Raw genomic sequence first — 18,598 nt, 5'->3', positions numbered from 1 at the left:
CGAAAACAATTAAAAAAAAAAAATCGAAAATCTTACATTACAGTAAGAAATAATTAACAATAATTAAAAATCAAATGAACACAATTAAAAAACAATTTAACGCAATTAAAAATTAACTAAAAATTAGTATAACGAAAAAATTGCAAAAAGATTTTCCTTCCTGAAGCTGACAATGCTTTTTGACTGTGTATTGTGATCACAGGAATAAAAATTACTGATTAGGGGCGAACATGGAACTTAAATAGGGATTATTTGTCTTCACGCATGCATGTAAAGGACCACAAGTCAGAGATTAGATATGGCCGGGGAACACGAACAGAATTCTCCTGCAATTAAGTCTCATATAATTACGTTGGACACTAAGTATTTTGGCCTCGTTAAAATAAAAAAGTGTTTTTCATTAACAGCATGAAAGGCTAATTCTGACGCTGCCGAATGAGAAGCACAAACTGAGGCCGCGTGTTGATAAACACACAAATTCAGAGGAAACCACATAAAACCCTGATAAGACGAGTCGCAATCACTGCAAGAAATGTTGTATAGTAATTTAGTCATTTATTTGTGTTGCAAATTAGGAAAGGACTGAGCGATTGTTCAGTATAGTGTGTAATTTCTGTATTGGCCTGGTTACAATTTTAAATTTGGTATCTTTAAAGAATTGGTTAAGTTGTTTGTGCCACTGTTCAATATATGGGACAGAAATAGTTATTTTTTGATATTACTATTGTTAGTTGGTATATATATATTTTTTTATATTCTATTCTTAGCTTGTACCGTAATTCTGTCTATTTTAGCAAGTGGGTAACCCTTGTTTAAGAATCTGCTGGTTAATATTTGTATTTCTGAATCAAGCAGATTCCGTCGTTGAATATTTATAAGCATTGAGAAATTGATTAAAGATAATCTTTTTTAGGTGAATGGGTGATAGCTGTTATAATGCAGAAGCATACCGGTGTTTGTAGGTTTCAGTAGGTGTTAAACTGGATTTTATTTGTCCCAAGTAAGCATGAAATTTAGAAAGTTTAATGAGAGTATCCGTATTCTCCCTCTCCAGTGTAAATTTGAGTATAGAATGAATATTATTAAACAAATGTAAAATGTCTTGGATAGTGCTACTATTGGTAATGATGAGAACATAGTCTAAATACCTTCCATAGTATGTGATATGGGGTAGAAAAGGCATCAAATGTACGCGTTCAATCATTGAGAGACAGATCTCCAATATTAGGCCGCTCAGGCTTAATCCCATTGGCGAACCAAAAATTTGTTTGTATGCTTTGTCTCGAAAGGTGATTATAGTTGGCTTCAACTAAGAGTTTAAGTGAAAAATTTCTTTAATAGGAAGCTTCATATAATTAATCGGTATCAAGTTTTTATTTAACATATCCCAAAGAATATCTAATGTGTATTCAACGTTTATATTCGTATATAACGAGGTAACATCTAATGAGAATAAATTAGCATTACCGCCAAGCCTACAGTCCTTAAGGTTGTTAAATACTGTATCGTAGTTCTTAATCCCAAATTGTATCGCCCATCTAAAGGGTTTTATAATGCTATAGACATTGTGTGGCCAAGGACGAAGATGCTGAGTTTCTGTAGGAAACAATAGGCCGAATAGGAAATCCGGTCTTATGTTGTTTTACCTGACCGAAAAGTGCAGGAATATTTTATGTTCTGCCAGGTCTACTTCAAGATAAGTGGAGGTATCTGATACAACTGACTAACTTATTAATATAATCAGATTTATTGAGTATTACCACTGTATCTCCTTTATTAGCTCTCTGAATAATAATGTCTTTATTTTCCCAAAGCTCACATAAAGCTGAACTGTCATGAGTATTCAATTTAGGAAGTCTGGTTTCTTTTATGCTATTCACCACCTGAATAAATAAATCTTTTTGTGGAACATTACGAAGTCCAAATTCAATATCAGTTATGCACTATTTTTTATGTAGTTTTCGAGGTGGTAAATTATAATTTAATCCTTTGGATAAAAGCGAAATCTGGTCCTGCGAAAGCATATACGAGGAAATAGTTGTAACCTGTTGATATGTCGGTCCTTTGAATGTTGGATGAGGGGGGGGTCGCGAACTAGCTGAAGTATTCTGCGGTAGACCGTTGTGGAACATTGCGACCAAATGCATAAGAGTTGTGTGAAGACACTCCCCACATACGCACAACGGTCTACCGCAGAATACTTCAACTAGCTCTTTCTCTCTCTCTCTCTCTGTGTTCACCAATTTCTTGCACCCTACTTACAAGACTTAGGCCCTTGTGACTGTATTTCTCTGTTCTAAATTGAAAAGTGTACTTAGGGAATCCATCTACAGTCCATTGAAGACATTTAGGAAAAAAAGGATTCAAGTTTTAAAAGGGCTTGCAGATGGAGACTTCCAGAAATGTTTCTGTGGTTTGAAGAAATGTATGGAAGTGTGCATGTGTGCGTGCAAGCCCAATGCATTTATTTTGAAGGGGATAAGCTATAATCTAAAGCTTACCTTATTTATAGTTAAGAATTATCTATAAGAATATTTCATTATATGTATTTTGTTTCATCAGTCTTATTATTTAATAGCCACATCTCATACAGTTGTTATTAAACTAAGTGGCTAATAATTTAGTGAATGTAAACCTATAGTTTTATTTGTATAAAGTTGTAATCTTAGTAATTAATTGACAAGAAGATAATTATATTTACTTTTCATTTCTATTAATTACATAAAAATGAAAAAATTTTAAAAATTAATTTCATCAAAAAAAGGTAATGTACTTCATATGTTAATGAATTTTTTTAATATGTGAAATATTACATATAACCAGGGGCAGCTCATCCATAGGCACTGCAGCAGCCCCAGCTATTTAAATCTAGATATATAGTGAACCGAGTTATATGAAATTTTGAAATTATATGAAACGATGCAACGCAATGAATATTTTTATTAACAAGACCCGCATATAGTATGCACATCCTCTATTTCCAGTAATCATTTCAATAACAAATGAATAAAAACACGAAATCGTTTCCTACTTTGAAGTTGAATTAACCGTGGGCCTCACTGTGTGCCAGGCAGTGACACATTTTGCATTCCAGTGAATATCTGGAAGTTGGTTGCCATTGGCAACCAGCATATTGGCAACTTACCAACGTACATTTTTTTATAGGTGAAACGAATCAGTCACTGTAAAGTGTGCAGTGCGGATTTCATCATTGACCATGATGGATGTGTCGGTGTCTTTTTGTTATTCTCCCGAATTCCCATCAAGTAACTAAATAATATCAGTGTTAAGTCAATACTCGCCATTCAACAGTGTAACTATGTGATTACAGCTTAATTGCGAATTGAGCTTGAACTTGGTAAGTTGAAGTTATATAATGAGGTGATGTGTAAGTAAAACATTATTTCTACAACACACGATTTTGTGAAATTTGATTTGATCATGGCCTCCATGCTTCCCCGTGAAGTAAATCGCGTGACAGTGAATAAACTTCAACAACTTAGTTTTTCACAATTATCTCTCCAAGAAAAAAATGCGATTAAAAAAGAAAGCCGCCGCACACCAAAGATTCAAATTTCTCAGTGGGGAATAAGTAATAATAAGAAATATATTTGCAGTTTTAAAACTGAATGGAACCAAAGGAACGTTGGCTTTGTGGTTGTGAAGTTAAAAATGCATTGTTTTGTTTTCCGTGTTTACTGTTCAAAGGTGACTTAACGGACAAAATGTGGCTTTACAAACATAAGCAGAATGAAAGAAAAAAACTCTAATACATGAGAGTTCGAAGAAACATATTGGTAATGTGATTTCACTATCGCTTTTAGGAAGCATAGCTGTTAAAGAACAGCTTCGTGAGGCCTACAGACTTTTGATCTGCAAACATAACAGAAAAGTTACCAAGAATCATGAGGTATTATCTAAAATAATAGACTGCTTTAAATTTTGTGGACAGTTAGAAATTCCGCTACGTGGACAGCTTGAAATTCCTTTACGTGGACATGACGAAAAAGATGATTCTAAAAATCCAGGAGTATTCAGAGGATTAATAAATTTTTGCCTGTACATTAGATTCCAATTTAAAGAACCATTTAGAAAGTAATGCAGCATTTAAGGGCATTTCAAAAACTATTCAGAATGATATTCTTGACTGTTTGCTGCAAATATGCCGGGATGAAATAATAAGAGAAATTAAAGAAGCTTCATTCGTAGCTGTCATGGCTGATGACACAACAGATGTTTCAGAACATATACAAATGGTAATTGTTCTGAGATATGAACTGAATGGAGACATTTTTGAGTGTTTTTGGGGTTTTTTCACTCCGGAAAACCAAAAGGCAGACGGAATATCGAAGTGCATTCTAGATCAGTTAGACATAATCCTCGAAGGAAATACTCAAAAACTGGTTGCTCAGACATTTGATGGTGCAAGTGTGATGAAAGGCAAAAAAGGGGAGTTCAGGCTAAAATAAAAGAAGTGTACAAAAATGCACATTTTATTCACTGCTATGCACACCAACTGAATCTAATGATGAGAAATGTAGCAAGTAGTACCAGAGTTTCAAGAATATTCTTTTCGAACCTCATGTCGATACCAACATTTTTTTTTCTCGAGATCACCACAGCATTTCTCTGTTCTCAGAAAGCATATGGACAGCCGTGTTGCCCAACCTTCCCCTACAAGATGGAACTTCAATATATGCACTGTGAACAGTGTTTATGAAAATTTTGAAATCCTTAAAAAAGTTCATGGAGGAACTACAAGCGACATCAAATGCAGATAAGATGATTTCAGAAGCAACTGGAATTTTGCACATCTTGAGTAATGAAAAATTTAGAGTTCTGTTAGAACTTTTCCATCAGATAATGCCTGCCTGCCTCACTTGGAAGTTATTTTTAATCAAATGCAATCTCAAGAAATTGAGGCAGTTAAAATACATTAATATATATATATAGGAAACTTTAAGAATGCCATTCTAAAAATCAGGAATTCATTATACTGTGAAAGTCCTTCAAAAACACTCATGATTGAAGCAAAGGAAGTATGCGACTATATAAGTGTTGACATAGGTGAGAGATATTCTTTTACAAAGCAGTTAATTGCTGCTAAATTGTTTAACAAGGAGAACTTTGTTATTTTTTGTGCGAAAATGCCCATGGAAGAGGTACAGTAGACTACTGAGGCATATCCCATGATTGAAAGGGGAAAACTCCTTATGGAATTACAAGTTTTCTATAGCAGACATGATCTACACAATTATTGCAAATTAACTGACTTGCTGAAATTTATCTCAGAAAATAATCTAGCTGAAGTTCTTGGTGAACTTACAAAACTGATGAGTTCTTTTGACCATTCCGATGACTACTTCAGAGCCCGAACGCTGCCATTCGACATTAAAAAGAATAAAGACATTTTTAAGGAGCACTATGGATCAGGAAAGGCTAAATGCTCAAGCAATGCTTTCAATAGAGAAAAGCTTGGTCAACAGTACACCAAATTTGAATGAAAAAGTTATTAATCTATTTTCAACAAATAAAAACTGAAGAATGAATTTTGTTTTTAAATAAAAGTTCAAGTCTGTTAATGGTAAATGTCTAGTTAATGTTTTGTAGTATTTTTAACTTGCTTAGTATTATTGCAGTGTATGTCTACATATCTTATAACCAAGGCAATTGAATGTAACTTTAAAACGCAGCATTCACGAACAGCCACTATGCACATTATAGCCATAGTAGCTTATGCGCCTTTAAACTCCCATAACAACAACAACGAACAGCCACTGCATATAACACATTAAGATATGTGTGTTTGTATTTTCCTTGGTTCATTGGAAGTAATCTGAGTTTAGGTTAATATACTATAACCATATACATATTTTACAGATTAAAAAGTTATTTTTATTGTTCTTTATTTAATCGATTGGTGAATTAAACATTTTTTTTTTTGTCCATTCAAGATAGGATTAAACATATAACCAGCTGTCTAAAAACTTTCTGATACAACTATGTCATTCGCAAGTTCTATAAACATTCCATGGCATCATTTATATCACCAGTTGCCAAACCTTTGTACATACAAAACTAGTAAAAAGTTATTGTTCTTAATAATAATAATCAAATAATATTTCTTCTAAAATATAGATGCACGTATATGTATGCTCTTCCCAATATACAGTTGATTTTGCAAGCTGCGTTAATGCAATGTCACCCAGCATCTTATCTGCAACATTACAATCCATCATTCTATTAAGTTTAATGTTCTTTTTTTTTTACATTTCCCTTGTTCTACTTTTGTAGAAATAGAATTAATAATATAAATAAATAAAAAACCTTAAATTTTAAGTTTTTTTTTTTTTTATTTATTTATTTTTTTATTAATTTTATTTATAATGAAGTTCCAAGATTTGCTTTACTGCACCTGTTCAGGATGGTTGGAGCATAGCATGCTTTGTGCACAAAGTTTAAACTTCGAATCACTGTTTAGTGCCCATCAGATGCAAATGCCAAATGGCCTATACTGTTTTTTTTAACCATTTATTTTATTGGTGGTAATATTTTTATCATCATCAACCGTTTTCAATCCACTGCAGGATGAAGGCTTCTCCGGCAACTTTCCAGTTCCTTCTGTTTTGTGCAATGGCCATCCATCTTTGTTTTACAGGTTTTCTTCTAGCTCCTCTTGGGTACCATTCTGTTATTCTCTTAGCCCATCTGTCATCATGTCTTCGAGCTATGTGTACTGCCCAAGACCATTTTAGTTCTTTAGTTTTGATAAGAATGTCCTTTACTTGAGTTTGCTGCCTAATCCATGTGTTTCTCTTCTTATCTAACAATCTGATTCCCAGTATAATTCGTTCCATTCTTCTTTGTGTAGTGCTCAGCTTCTCTTCCATTCTTTTGGTGAGTGCTCAAATTTCACTTCCATAAGTCATGGTGGGTAATATACATTGGTTTGTTATTTTATGTTTCAGACAAATTGGGATATTGCTCCTCAGTATGTGACTATATTTCCTCAATGCTATCCATCCAAAATTTACTCTTCTCTCGACTTCCAGACATTTATTATTATTACAGCTGATGACTTGTCCCACATAAGTATATGACTCCACCTTTTCAATTACTGCTCCTTCAATCATTATATCCCTTTCTATGGCATACTTGTTCATCGTTACTTTTGTTTTAGCCATATTCATCTTTAGTCCAAAATCCTTACTAACTGTGCATAACTGATTAAGATTTTCCTCTAATTCTTTGGGATCATGGCTTATGACCACAATGTCATCTGCAAATCGTAAATGGTTTAGGTACTCTCCATGCACATTGACTTCTTTCTGCAACCAGTCTAATGTTCTAAAAGCTTCCTCAAGGGCAGCAGTAAACAACTTCAGAGATATTGTGACTCCTTGTCGAACTCCTTTCTCAATTTTAAATTTGCTACTGTCTTTGTCTAGTCTAATAAAGGAGGTAGCGTTCTCATATTTTCTTCAAAATCCTAATATATGGGGTATCTATGCCTTGTCTTTCCAGTGCCTGAAACATTGCCTTATGCTGTATGGAGTCAAATGTCTTTTCATAATCCACAAATGCCAGGCATCATGGTGTTTTATATTCATTTGCTTTCTCCATTAGCTGTGATATTACGTGAAGGTGATCCATAATTGAGCATCCTATCCTGAAGCCAGCGTGCTCTTTCGGTTGATTCTCATCAAGTATTCTTTCTAATCTGTTAGTAATGACCCTTGTGAACAACTTGTAGATGTGGGATAACAAGCTAATTGGTCTATAATTTCTAATATCTGATTTATCTCCTTTCTTATGCAGCAAAACTATGATTGCATTATTCTACTGCTTAGGCATCACACCTTTTCTAATGCATTTTGTGAAGAGTCTTGGCAATTTTGTGCCATGTCTCTTCCTCCCAGTTTTAACAACTCTACAGTAACTTCATCTTCCCCCGGGGCTTTCTGATTCTTAATTTTCTTCAATGCATGTTCTACCTCATCGGGAAGGATGAGTATCTCGTATGTGTTACTAATTTGTGATCCATCTTCCCCACTAGGCATCTCCATAGCCAGGTGGGAAGGAGCAGCAGTGCGTAGCACACGCTTCTTGATTAGACCGGTGTTAGAGCCCATCACCACCAAATACGGAGGATGCGGAAAAGTTCAGGGAATGACCACCGCATATCCCGGAGCAATATATGGACTTAGTTGCTAATGCTCCTAAAAACCAAAAAAAAAAAAAAAAACTTCCCCACTGCTGGCATCATTCCCTCACTCCTTGTATAATTCTCTATAGTAGTCTTCTGCTATTTGAATTATGCCTTCTCTGCTATTTATAAGTACACCATCGCTATTCATCAGTTTCAGTATCATTTGTCTTTCTGTATTACTCTTTGAGTAGACCAGGGTTCAAACCTCTGACTGCTAAATATGGTCGATCTGCCAACCCGCACTGGACCAGCGTGGCAGATTATGGTCCATTTCCCTCAGCATGAATTGTTGAGGAGGCTTTCATCCTGCAGTGGGTTGATAATGGCTGCAGTTTTTTTTTTATGCATGACTGAATGTTGCTTGAGCAGCATGTTTGTGTGCTATGCCTTGGTTGAAATGCTCGCACTTGGAAAACTAGTTCATCAGTGGTTGGTGCTACTCAGAGAAATAGGCTAATATCAAATTCAAATAATGTTCTTTTGCAGTTGCCCAGAATCAGATGAATATTCTTAACATTCAGTGTTTTGGAAAACCAGTATTGAAACATTGTATATATGTTTTTTTTTTTTTTTTAAATTAACCTTGAAAAAAAGATAACAATATGTTTGTAAATAGTATTAGTTATTATTTTTTCCCTTTCTTTGCTAGAACACAGCAAGCTATGAGAGGAAAAGCTACATTCAGGGAAGCTTTAGCTCAGCGTCTTGAACTTATTCAACCATCTGTAGGTATGATGCAGGATTATCTCCATGTTCACAAACCTCGCCTTACTCCTGGCATCAGGTAGTGTTATATAGAGTTTCAGATATTTACGTTCATATAGTTATTCTACCTCAATCTTTTCAGAATATATTATTTCTACTGTCATCTTTCTTTCTTCATTTTTAATTTATTTCCACATTAAAAAAATTTGGTTTTCTTACTTTGTTTTTTTGTAACTTGAGGCAAAACGTTTAAAAAATCTACTGCTTTAGAGAAAAGTGAACTTTCTATAATATAGAAAGTTCACCTTTCTTCCAGAATCAAGTCTTTTGTTTTTCAAATACAGACCTTTTTAAATTTATCAATATAGGCTCAGTGCTACTATTATGTGGCTGTGCTTATATTTTTAGTGCATCACTTGAATCACTTTTAGTGCATCATTTTTAGAAGATCACTTGGTATAAATTGTAGTTTTAGTTTAATTTTGTGTATTAGACTGTTTTAGTATATGTTAGCATTAATAGAGGCATATTATGCAAGAAAGCAAGCTTATGCAGCATCTGCAAAAAAAAAAAAAAAAAAAAAAACTTCAAATTTCACCCATCCATTCACTCCAAAAGTTTGTTTAGTTCTGCCTTGAATTTATTTAAGCTATCTACTCCCACAATGACATATGAAAGTTTGTTCTAGCAATCAATCACCCTCCAGCTAAAGGCAAATTTCCACACATCTATTCTACAACTGTCTTTGCTCCATTTGAATTTATGCCTCCTTGGGTGCATAATCTGAGGAAGAATCTCATCAGCTTTGAGCTTGCTTAAACCATTCAAGGCCTTATACACCTCAATCAAATTAACTTGCATAGTCTCCAGATGCAATTTGCAGCATTTAAGCTCTGTCTTGGTAAGAGCAACCCTCACCAATCTCGTTGCCCTTCTCTGTACTCATTCCAGCAGTTATACATCCTTCCTAAAATGAGGCCTCCAGACCCGTATGCAGTACTCAAGATTTGACCTGACCATTGCCTTATACAAGGGGATAATTTCCTCCTCACCCTGCTAGCAAAATTTTTGTATGTTAGCTCTGCTAGCAAAATTCCTGTAATGTGCACTTGTAGTTTTTCTGAAATGTTATAGGTTAATGCTCTTAATTGTTTGTACCGGATAAAAAGCAAAGCAACTGGAAATGTACTATCTACTCAAGAATTAAATTGTTTTCTCTAAACCTGTCATGTGTTGAATAATAGAATTAAAAAAAATTCAGTAAAATCAGAAAGTGTAATGCTGTAACATGTTTTTGCAACTTTGTTTCCTGCTATATTCTCATTGAAAAGCCAAGATATGTAAATATATTCAAGTTGGGGTTCATAAAAAGTAGCAACTTTATTTACAATCCGGCAAGATATTTTATTTACATGGTATTAGAAACACATGATGAAAAAAATTCTAAGAATAATTTTATATGTAAAACAAAAATGAATATAAACTGTGAAAATCATATAGAATGCAAAGAATGATTTTTTTAGACAATACATTTTAATTAATGTGCTGCCCATAATGGACATCTAATTATATTTAGATGTCCTTCTATAGTTGTAATATCTTTTTTGAAGAAATTGAATTTTACTGTTGTTGTTTTGTAGTTTCATAATGTTGTTCTTCATTTCTCTTAAGCATAAAATATTTTGAAAATTCCTTATCAGATAACAACTTTAACAAGAGTACAGAGAAAACTTCTGGATTCATGTAATTTACCTTTTTTCTTCACTTTTCTGATTCACTTCCTCATCACCTACCAGTCTTTCACATTTTAATTACTGTTGCTATTTCTCCATTTCAATATCCAGCCTTATCTTTTGCTTTAGCTATGTTCTTACATATTAAATAATACCCTTTTTGTCACTTGTTGTACAACAGTTTTACACTTCTTTTTTTATTCCATCTAAATCAATAATTGCCATCACATAATAGCTTTTTCTGTTATATTCTGCTTTACTTCATTCTGTTTGCAGCCCAGTTGCAAATAGAACTTATGTTATAATTTTTAATATTGGCTCCTGCTATCTTTTCTCCTGTTGTGTTCTGATCACTGTCAGAATTGAAAAAAAAAAAAAAAAAAAAAAAAAAAAGAGAAGAAACCCAAACACCCTTTGTTCTCTTAAATACAGACATTTACAGTAGTGCGAGGTACAAGAAAGCACATGATATCGTCATCATTGCTTGATAGCCTTTCAGCAGAAGGCTGTGCAAGTTCATTATCTAACAATTCTTTAATGCTTTCATTTGCATTTACTCTTTCATTTAGAATGGTTTTTTTTTTTTTTTTTTTTTTAAGTGACTGTGTGATTAGAAACCATCTGAAAAAGTTCAGAGTTGTGCCATCTCCATTCTGCATAAATAAAATTATAAATAAATAAAAAAAAATCAATTATGGAAGGTTTGAATTGGTGAGGCTTCAGTAGTTGAATATATATTCCCCCCCCCATAAGTATAATGTTATTATAGGATATGTTGTTCCGGGTCCCCTGTTTCACAGTCATGAATAGTTTCCTATTCATAGTGATGTCCCTCCTCCCAGACATGAAAAGGTTTGTGTTAATTATGCTGCTTTTTGAGACCTATTAACACACTCTGGTAAATTGGTTGAGACCTTGCTTTCAAAAACAGATAATGCTGCTGCAGATTTCTTTATTCCCTAGCCTAACAGCTTTTAATCTGTAGTTTTTTGTGGATCTCCCTCAGCCCCAAGGATATTGATTCACTATTTAAGGCTTTAGTATTCCCATGCTTATTGATGATATTGTTCATATTTTAAATTGATTAGACAATTTAACTTTGAAGTTTTGGATTTTGCACACCATAAAATATGCTTTTGTGAAATTTCTATTATTACTTGATTAATTGGTGTTAATCCCATAACATTTTCACTAAATTTTTAGTTGTCAGTTTATTAGGTTGGGTGCAGACGGGATAGGTGACACTGCTGAATTTGCATTCTTCTTGGAGATATGGCTCCAAGTTAAGAAATTCAGCCTTGGTACCTTTGTTTTTAATTCTTTAATTTCACATATAATGGTATGCATATATCAGTAACTGATCGGTAATGTAAGACTGCTAAACCACATAATAGATTCCAGTTACCTTGTAATTATGGTTGCAGAGGTAAAAAGCATTTTGAGGATTTTCTTGTGCAACCTCTATACTGTTTAATTGTGCATGCATTATGTAAAATTTGTCATATATGGGTTGTGGTAACATTAAATTGCAAAAGCAATTTTATTGAACTTTATATGCATGTTTTGTTTATAATTATTGCTCTCATTTTGACTTTTCAGAGATTTAATGTCTACATTACACAGCAAGAATATACCTATTTACTTAGTTTCTGGAGGCTTTGACACTATTATAGAACCGGTGGCAGAAGAACTTGACATTCCACTTGAAAATATTTTTGCTAATCGCCTAAAGTACTATTTCTCAGGTATGCTCATTAATATATATTGTGTGTGTTTGCATGCATGCATGTAGAGCAACACATGGGTCATGTGGTGAATGAATCTAGTTCCACTAAATTAAGAACACTTTATGCTTTTTCTTAGTTACACTAGCACAAATAAAATTATTTTGGTGGTCTAAATGTAAGGTAGTTTACATGTATGGCTGACAGGTAAACAAATATTTGCATGTCATCCGTGCATTTTGTTATTTCTGTACTGGCATGTCAAGCAATTGTACTCATTTGGAGCACAGAAGACTGGTGTTAGGTGGTAACTTCTCAGTTCTACCATTTGGTACATAGTAGAATGGTAATCCTTTTCATCTCCACTGGTTTCACCTTTAAGAGCAAGCAATTGGGCAGCATTATGTTTAAAATGGCCCTGACACAATTCTCAAGAATTTGCATCATACTTTACAATTTTCTATAGCCAATATCCAACTGATGAGCCTACAAGGTACAGTCTCAATAGTTGAAATTGCTTTATTACTTGTACTGTATTCCTTTGTATATATTATTTATTCTCTTGTATGCATAGTGACACAATATATTGTCACTATGTATTAGATAAATGAGAGCTTACATATGCTCAATTTTTCCTACGTTCTATTAATATTTTGGAAAAAAACAAGGAGTTACCTTTTATTCAGTGTGTAGGATTTCTTCTTTCCCAAATCTCCTTATACAAATAAATTACGAAATGATACTTAAAACAAATTTACATAATTAAAATAGTTTAAAACTCATAACGTATTCCTCACTATTGACACACAGACAGTCCAACACCCCAGGATCACAGCGAAGAACCCACCCCGACCTCAAAAATATTAAACCCCCCATGCAACCTTTAGTGAAGGAAGACATTTTGTCATAAATGCAAAATTACAATACAAATAAAATGCTATTAAAATAAGATGAAAGTACCATAAAACCATGCAATTAAAAATTCCTCACTGGAATATGAATAAATTACTATTAAAATACTCATAATACTGATGAAACAAAGGTTTACAAAAATATTACGAATCTTTCTTAATACAAATTAACTGAGCACCAAGTTGCGCCGTTGGAAAAAGGTTTAAATTATAATTTACCCCCATGCACTCTACCAAAGAAACAATTAGTAGTAGACCTTGAATTTAGTCTTAGAGACATCCCCCAAAAAGATGTTTTAATCCAACAGGTCAGTCAGATCATAAACAATCCCAAAAAGTCAGATACACAGAAATTAAATAGAAATGAAGTTATTGCTTTATGGGAATTAAGGGAAAATACGGACATTGTAATTTACAAAGCTGATAAGGGGGATACTGTAGTCATTTTAAATAAAGCAGATTATAATAAAAATGTGGACCTATCTGATGTAATTACAGGCAGTTATATCAGATAGGTCCACATACCAAGAGGTAGACTCTGCCATGTTTTATGATGAGGTTAATCAATACAACAAATTACTTACTTCATACCGTAAAAAGGATTACATTTCAATGGCGCAACTAAAAGCCAGAACAAATAATGCACAGTTTCTCTTTGGACAAGTAAAACTACACAAACCTGGACACCCTATTAGGCCTATAGTATCATACAAAAATCCTGCTTTTTCCGCTTTGGCAACATATTTATACTGGATTATAAAACCTTTCCAGGGGGGGGGTATTAAAATATAGTATAAAGAATTAAGACACCTTATATACAAATTTAAAAGACTGTAAAATTGGGGGAGGTGCTAAATTATTTTCACTTGACGTAGTTTCTTTATACACTAATGTTAATGTAATATATGCACTGGATGTTATTTGGGATTTATTAAATAATAACACTTTTAGTATTAACAGTACGAAGTTGCCTTAAAAATAGATATTTGAGCTAATTAAGTTAATGGTTGAGGCTAATTATATTTTATTTGAAAGTAAGACTTACAGACAGATTTTCAATTTACTTTTGGGTTTAAATTTGAGCAGCATAATATCAGAGCTGTATTTAGATAGATGGGAAAATATATATCTAATACAGTTTTTACCCAAAATCACATTTTATGGTAGATACCTCGACGAAATCCTTATTATAATGGATAATGACACTATTAATGAAGTTTTACAAACTTTTAATAATATGCACATTAGGTTAAAATTTACTTTGGAGACAGAACAAGAAGAAACAAAGTCTAAGTTTTCTAAACTTTACGCTTAAGAGGGAGGGCGGAAATATTAATTTCAGTATTTATTGTAAGCCCACGAATACGGGGATGTTCTTACACTATAGTAGTTATCACCCATACTCATATAAAAGGTCAATCGTTCTAAACCAGTTCTTAAATGCGTTCAAATATTCTTCCACACAACGTGCCCTACAGATAGAAATAGATGAACTGACGAATAGGTTCTTAAATTGAGGATACCCGATTACCTCTATCAACAGCATTAAATTAGAAGCGGAAGACAAAATAATCAATAACAGACATAATGACAGGATTAGTAAAAAATATTTTATTTCAATGCTGCATGTTGAACACTGGTACAGACAAATTATCAACCTCTTCAGAGGTACTGAAATGCAAATAGTAGCAAAACCGGTCCGTAAATTATATGCCACACTTAAAAATCACATGGTATTATCAATTTCCCGACTAACACATGACCTTGTCTACCACATTTCTTGCAAGGATTGTGATTCGTCTTACATTGGATCCACCAGATGTATTTTAAATTCGAGGGTTAGGCAGCATGAAGCATCAGTTCGTGCATCACATGCGAATGCATCGGAATTAGCATTCCATGCGATAAATGAAAACCATACATTCCTGTTTAACGAAGCCAAAATTTTAAGTATTCAACATAATTATACAAAATTATTGATTGCCGAGACTTTAGAAATGAAAATACAAAAAACTATCAACGTTCATCAACCATTTCTCATATCTGATTCGTGTGCTTTCGAATGCATGCGTACCAAAGATTAATCTCCTATTTATATGATTCCCAACATACCCCTGTTTCATTCTACCTTGTGAACATGACAATAGTCAAAGTCTTAGTCCGCTTAAGGGTGAAATCTTTTAGTTATTTTGTCTCATAGTATTTTAATAGTAATTTATTGATATTCCAGTGAGGAATTTTTAATTGTATGGTTTTATGGGACTTTCATCTTATTTTAATAGCATTTTATTCGTATTGTAATTTTGCATTTATGACAAAATGTCTTCCTTCACTAAAGGTTGCATAGGGTTTTCCGCTGTGATCCTGGGGTGTTGGACTGTCCGTATGTCAATAGTGAGGAATACATTGAGTTTTAAACTATTTTAATTATGTAAATTTGTTTTAAGTATCATTTTGTAATTTATTCATATAAGGAGATTTGGGAAAGAAGAAATCCTACGCACTGAATAAAAGGTAACTCCTTGTTTTTTTTTCCAAAAAATTGTCACTGTGTACAAGAGAATAAATAAGATTGTTGAAACCACCCATTAGAGCACTGAAAATTAACAACTAGCTTCAAAGCAGCTTGGCTGTTTTTGATAGTAAACGTGATAGATAGTGATAGTGATAGAAAGCTTGGTAGTGAACTGTTGTAGGCTGTGCATTCTCAAAACCACTTGAACAATTCACTTTCAAAATCAAATTTTATTCTTCTTGTAGATGACATCTATTTCCTGTAATGTGATATTCTGCAGTTTAAACAGCATGCTAAAATCAAGTTCTTTAAACTTGGTAAAAGGACTATAGAAATGCTTGAACCATTACAGAAAGTTTATGGAGATGATGCTTACTAGAAAACAGCATTTTTTTCCAAGTGGTTTAATCAATTTAAAAATAAGACAGAAAACACTGGAAGAAACCTCGCAGCAGACACTATTCTTCACAAAAGTGAAGAAACCATATGAAATGACAAGTGACTAACTGCTTATGAAGTTGGATTGTCTATGGGCTCAGTACACAACTGTGACAAAAAATTTAGAGATGCATGCTTGTATGCAAAATTTGTTCCACTTGCTGTTGGACAATCAAACTGTTGAACTACAGGAAAGCCATTGCAGGTGGTTTGTTTGAAAAATCTATGTGCAGGCTCTGAGTTTCTTAAGAAAAAGTGATCACTGGGGATGAGAGTTGGGTGTTCACCTACTACCCAGAGACCAAGATGGAATCATCTGAATGGCACACAGAAATATCTCTAAGGCCCAGGAAGTCTCATGCAACAAAATCCAATGTCAAAGTCATGCTGATTATATTGAGAAGGGAAAGAAGCATTACTGCTGCTTATTACATTGAGGTTTTGACATGTTTCCATGAGAATGTGAGGCAGAGACGACCTCAAAATTGGACGGTTGGATCCTACACCATGACAGTTTACCAAGTCACACAGCGATGGCAGTTCTTGACCGTGAAAAAAAAAAAACATGGTTTTAAAGAATGTTTCAAAGATTGGGAAGACCAGTGGAGCAAGTGCATGTGCATGCAAGCGTGCACATGCAAAAGGAAGGTATTTTGAAGGTGGTAAGCCCAACTTTTAATTCAAACTTTTATTGTAAAATTCTTGGAACTTTTTGGTGTACCTCATATATACATAAAAGAAAAAGGGGAAAAAGTAAGTAGATTATAAAATTTTGGCATACAAATATAAATCCTCAGTTAGGAAGGAGTTATTGTATTCTGTTAGTCAGTTTGAGAGAGTGAAGTTTCTGGAGGAGTGGGATTATACATGCTGTGCCAAAGTCAGACTAACCTTAGTGATAAAAAAGCCCATAAAAATTAATTTTAATGAAATTGTAATGCAGAGTTTTTTTAAAAAGTATGGAAGTACAGCAGTTGATAATGATAATATTTTGCATCCCTCTGTTTAAATTATATAAATAATGATATTTTGCATCCCTCTGTTTAAATTATATAAACTTTTTTCTTTTTTTTAAATTAATAAGTTAATCTTAATATTTTTATTTTGTAGGGGATTATGCAGGCTTTGATGAAAATCAGCCAACCTGTGAACAGGATGGAAAAGCCCAGGTTGCCGCATATTTAAAGCACCGTTATGGTTACCAAAGGCTAGTGATGGTTGGTGATGGTGTTACTGACCTTGTAGCATCACCTCCAGCAGTAAGTATCAGATTAACTAAACTTCTAGAAACAGTGAATTCATTATGAAGCAGAAATTTTAGACTATTTCTTATATTGAGGGTTTAGTGTTAAACAATGTTAAATACAAAACTGCATTTTATTTTTGCGATAACTTTAGTTTTACTTTATACAAATAGCAATGCATATCATGTCATGGAACTGTATCCTTCTAGTACTTTACAAGTTAGCTTAGGCTGTAAGTACATTTCCGGGCGCCTCCGTAGCCAGGTGGGAAGGAGCAGCAGTGCATAGCACACGCTTCTTGATTAGACCGGGGTTCGAGCCCGTCACCACCAAATATGGAGGATGCGGAAAGGTCAGGGAATGACCACCGCATATCCCGGAGCAATATGGCCTTAGTTGCTAATGCTCCTAAAAAAAAAACAAACAAACAACAAACAAGTACATTTCCAGTAAACCAAGAAAATGTCAAATGATTTGACTTTTTTTTAGTTAATTACAAAAACATGAACTACAAAATAATTTTGTAGTTATCGTTGTTTGACACTAAACCCTCGATATATAAAAATTGGTTGTTTCTTGAAAGTGCATCGTGATGCCATTTATTAGTTCTCCGAAAAAATTGTTTATTCAGTAATAGTCTGCTTACAAAAATAAAAGCATGGCAAATGTCATAGTTGTGGCATTAATGCCTATTTGTAGTGCTGTACTTTAATTGTATAGGTGTGTGTGTGTGTGTGTGTGTGTGTGTGTGTGTGTGTGTGTGTGTGTGTGTGTGCGCGCGCGCACGTAGGTGGAGTGAGAATTTTGCATGCTAGTTTAAATGGTTTAGTAATCATTACTGTATAAAAATATTTCCAAGCAGATTTTATACTGAGAATTGCTAGTGAAATAAGTCCCCCCCCCCCCCACACACACACACACATTTTTTTTTTTATGATGTGAGATTACTGAAGTCTAGATGACTTCAGTCATCTAGAATTCTGTTGTACAGTTTTCAGTGCATCAGTTTACAGGTTAGTACAGTTCTTGATTTCTTAGGATTACGAGGATAGTGTAAGGTTGACCTGGACTATATATTTTTATGAGCCCATCACCAGTATGACAAAACTGTTTTCATAG

General features: G+C 33.7%; 1 protein-coding gene across 3 annotated transcripts in view; it reads left to right on the top strand.

Annotated features, from left to right (window-relative positions):
* Positions 1-18,598, top strand: part of LOC150076517 (phosphoserine phosphatase-like) — a 68,896-nt gene that overhangs the window by 38,054 nt on the left and 12,244 nt on the right. For all 3 annotated transcript variants that reach the window (XM_090387094.1, XM_090387092.1, XM_090387093.1), the window contains exons 3-5: positions 8,859-8,993; positions 12,247-12,392; positions 17,346-17,494. In XM_090387094.1, coding sequence (XP_090243220.1) covers positions 8,859-8,993; positions 12,247-12,392; positions 17,346-17,494 — 430 coding nt within the window. The remainder of the gene's footprint in view (positions 1-8,858; positions 8,994-12,246; positions 12,393-17,345; positions 17,495-18,598) is intronic.

This window comes from Mastigoproctus giganteus, chromosome 13 (assembly GCF_048544385.1).
Source record: "Mastigoproctus giganteus isolate SK-2022 chromosome 13, ASM4854438v1, whole genome shotgun sequence".
Classification (NCBI taxonomy): Eukaryota; Metazoa; Arthropoda; class Arachnida; order Uropygi; family Thelyphonidae; genus Mastigoproctus; species Mastigoproctus giganteus.
The sequence above is the reverse complement of the archived record's forward strand: the minus strand, read 5'-3'. Positions and strand labels throughout refer to the sequence as shown.